Raw genomic sequence first — 533 nt, forward strand, 5'->3', positions numbered from 1 at the left:
GTAGACGGACAGATGGACAGAGAGCGGCAGGTCCGGGTTTCACAGAAAAGAAGTTTAATGTCAAGAGTATTTAGACAAAGTAAATATATCCATTGGGGAAAACAGCCGAATAAACGATTGTAAGATTCTCGGAATTACGAATCAGTACTCACCATTAGCAAACACCATAAAAGGCTGGATATAGTGAAATGTCTCATCATGATTTTCATCTCTTCACTGAAGAAAAAAAAAAGGGAACTCAAAGAATGTAAGAAACACCGAGGGAATCTTCACTTGCTAATCATGAGGTGCTGTTTACAAAATGCTAAAGAGTCACGATAAGGTCTCTTCTTATTCCCTCGACCAGGTCTCGCACATCGCCGTCACCGCCCGCGCTCATGGCCCGAAGAACGGAACAGGGCTCCCCTACCACCTTGGCAACGGGCGAACGGTGGCTCTCACTCCGCCACAGCAGAAGCCAAACTGGAAGACTCAAGGTACTCTGAAGTCACCACTTAACGCCAGTACAGTATTCCCACTCAGGCAGGAGAGGT

The 533-nt window shown here is 46.3% G+C and overlaps 1 protein-coding gene across 1 annotated transcript in view; it reads right to left on the reverse strand.

Annotated features, from left to right (window-relative positions):
* The window catches only part of LOC119589064 (insulin-like growth factor-binding protein complex acid labile subunit), a 12752-nt gene extending 12219 nt beyond the window's left edge, over window positions 1-533 (reverse strand). The window contains exon 1 of the mRNA XM_037937640.1: window positions 153-533. Coding sequence (XP_037793568.1) covers window positions 153-209 — 57 coding nt within the window. The 5' untranslated portion in view covers window positions 210-533. The remainder of the gene's footprint in view (window positions 1-152) is intronic.

This window comes from Penaeus monodon, chromosome 25, assembly GCF_015228065.2.
Source record: "Penaeus monodon isolate SGIC_2016 chromosome 25, NSTDA_Pmon_1, whole genome shotgun sequence".
Taxonomy (NCBI): domain Eukaryota; kingdom Metazoa; phylum Arthropoda; class Malacostraca; order Decapoda; family Penaeidae; genus Penaeus; species Penaeus monodon.